Consider the following 597-nt stretch of genomic DNA (forward strand, 5'->3'; position numbering starts at 1 on the left):
GCGGGGAGGATTTAGGGGGACATGGGGATGCAGTGACAGTGGCCGTGTGGGTGTCAGGGTGACCAAGAACAGAGAGGGGACACGGTGACGGTGACCACGCCGGGGTGACGGTGGCCAGGAGCGGGGAGGGGACACGGTGACGGTGACCACACCGGGACGATGGTGACAGGGAGGGGACGCGGTGATGGTAGCGTACCTGTGTCAGGGCTGGCGGAGAGCGGGGAGGGAACGCGCAGGCCAGGAAGGTGACAGCGCGGGGACGCAGGTGACAGCTGCGGCTGCAGCTCCTCCAGGCGGGTGACAAGGGCCAGGTGGCCGCGGGCGCGGGCCAGGCCCAGCGGCAGCCGCCCCAGGGTGTCGGGGACGGCCAGCGCCCGCCGGTCCCAGCGGCACAGCCGCTCCGCCGCCTCCCGGTGACCCAGGGCGCACGCCCACATCTGGGGACGCAGTGGCACCCGGGCACCGAGGTCCCCTTGTCCCCAAGAGGCCACCCCCGGTACCCTCAGCCCTGCCCCTGCCACCACCAGGCACCCCGTCTCCTCAACCATGCCATCTCCCCGCTGTTGCCTCCGTCCCCGCCGTGTCCCCACCGCGTCC

The 597-nt window shown here is 72.4% G+C and overlaps 1 protein-coding gene across 1 annotated transcript in view; it reads left to right on the forward strand.

The window, feature by feature from the left end:
* The window catches only part of LOC104834309 (beta-enolase-like), an 8,550-nt gene extending 8,514 nt beyond the window's left edge, over positions 1–36 (forward strand). The window contains exon 5 of the mRNA XM_010571498.1: positions 16–36. Coding sequence (XP_010569800.1) covers positions 16–36 — 21 coding nt within the window. The remainder of the gene's footprint in view (positions 1–15) is intronic.
* The last annotated feature ends 561 nt before the right edge of the window (positions 37–597 follow it).

This window comes from Haliaeetus leucocephalus, unplaced genomic scaffold (genome assembly GCF_000737465.1).
Source record: "Haliaeetus leucocephalus isolate CR32 unplaced genomic scaffold, Haliaeetus_leucocephalus-4.0 Scaffold333, whole genome shotgun sequence".
Taxonomy (NCBI): Eukaryota; Metazoa; Chordata; class Aves; order Accipitriformes; family Accipitridae; genus Haliaeetus; species Haliaeetus leucocephalus.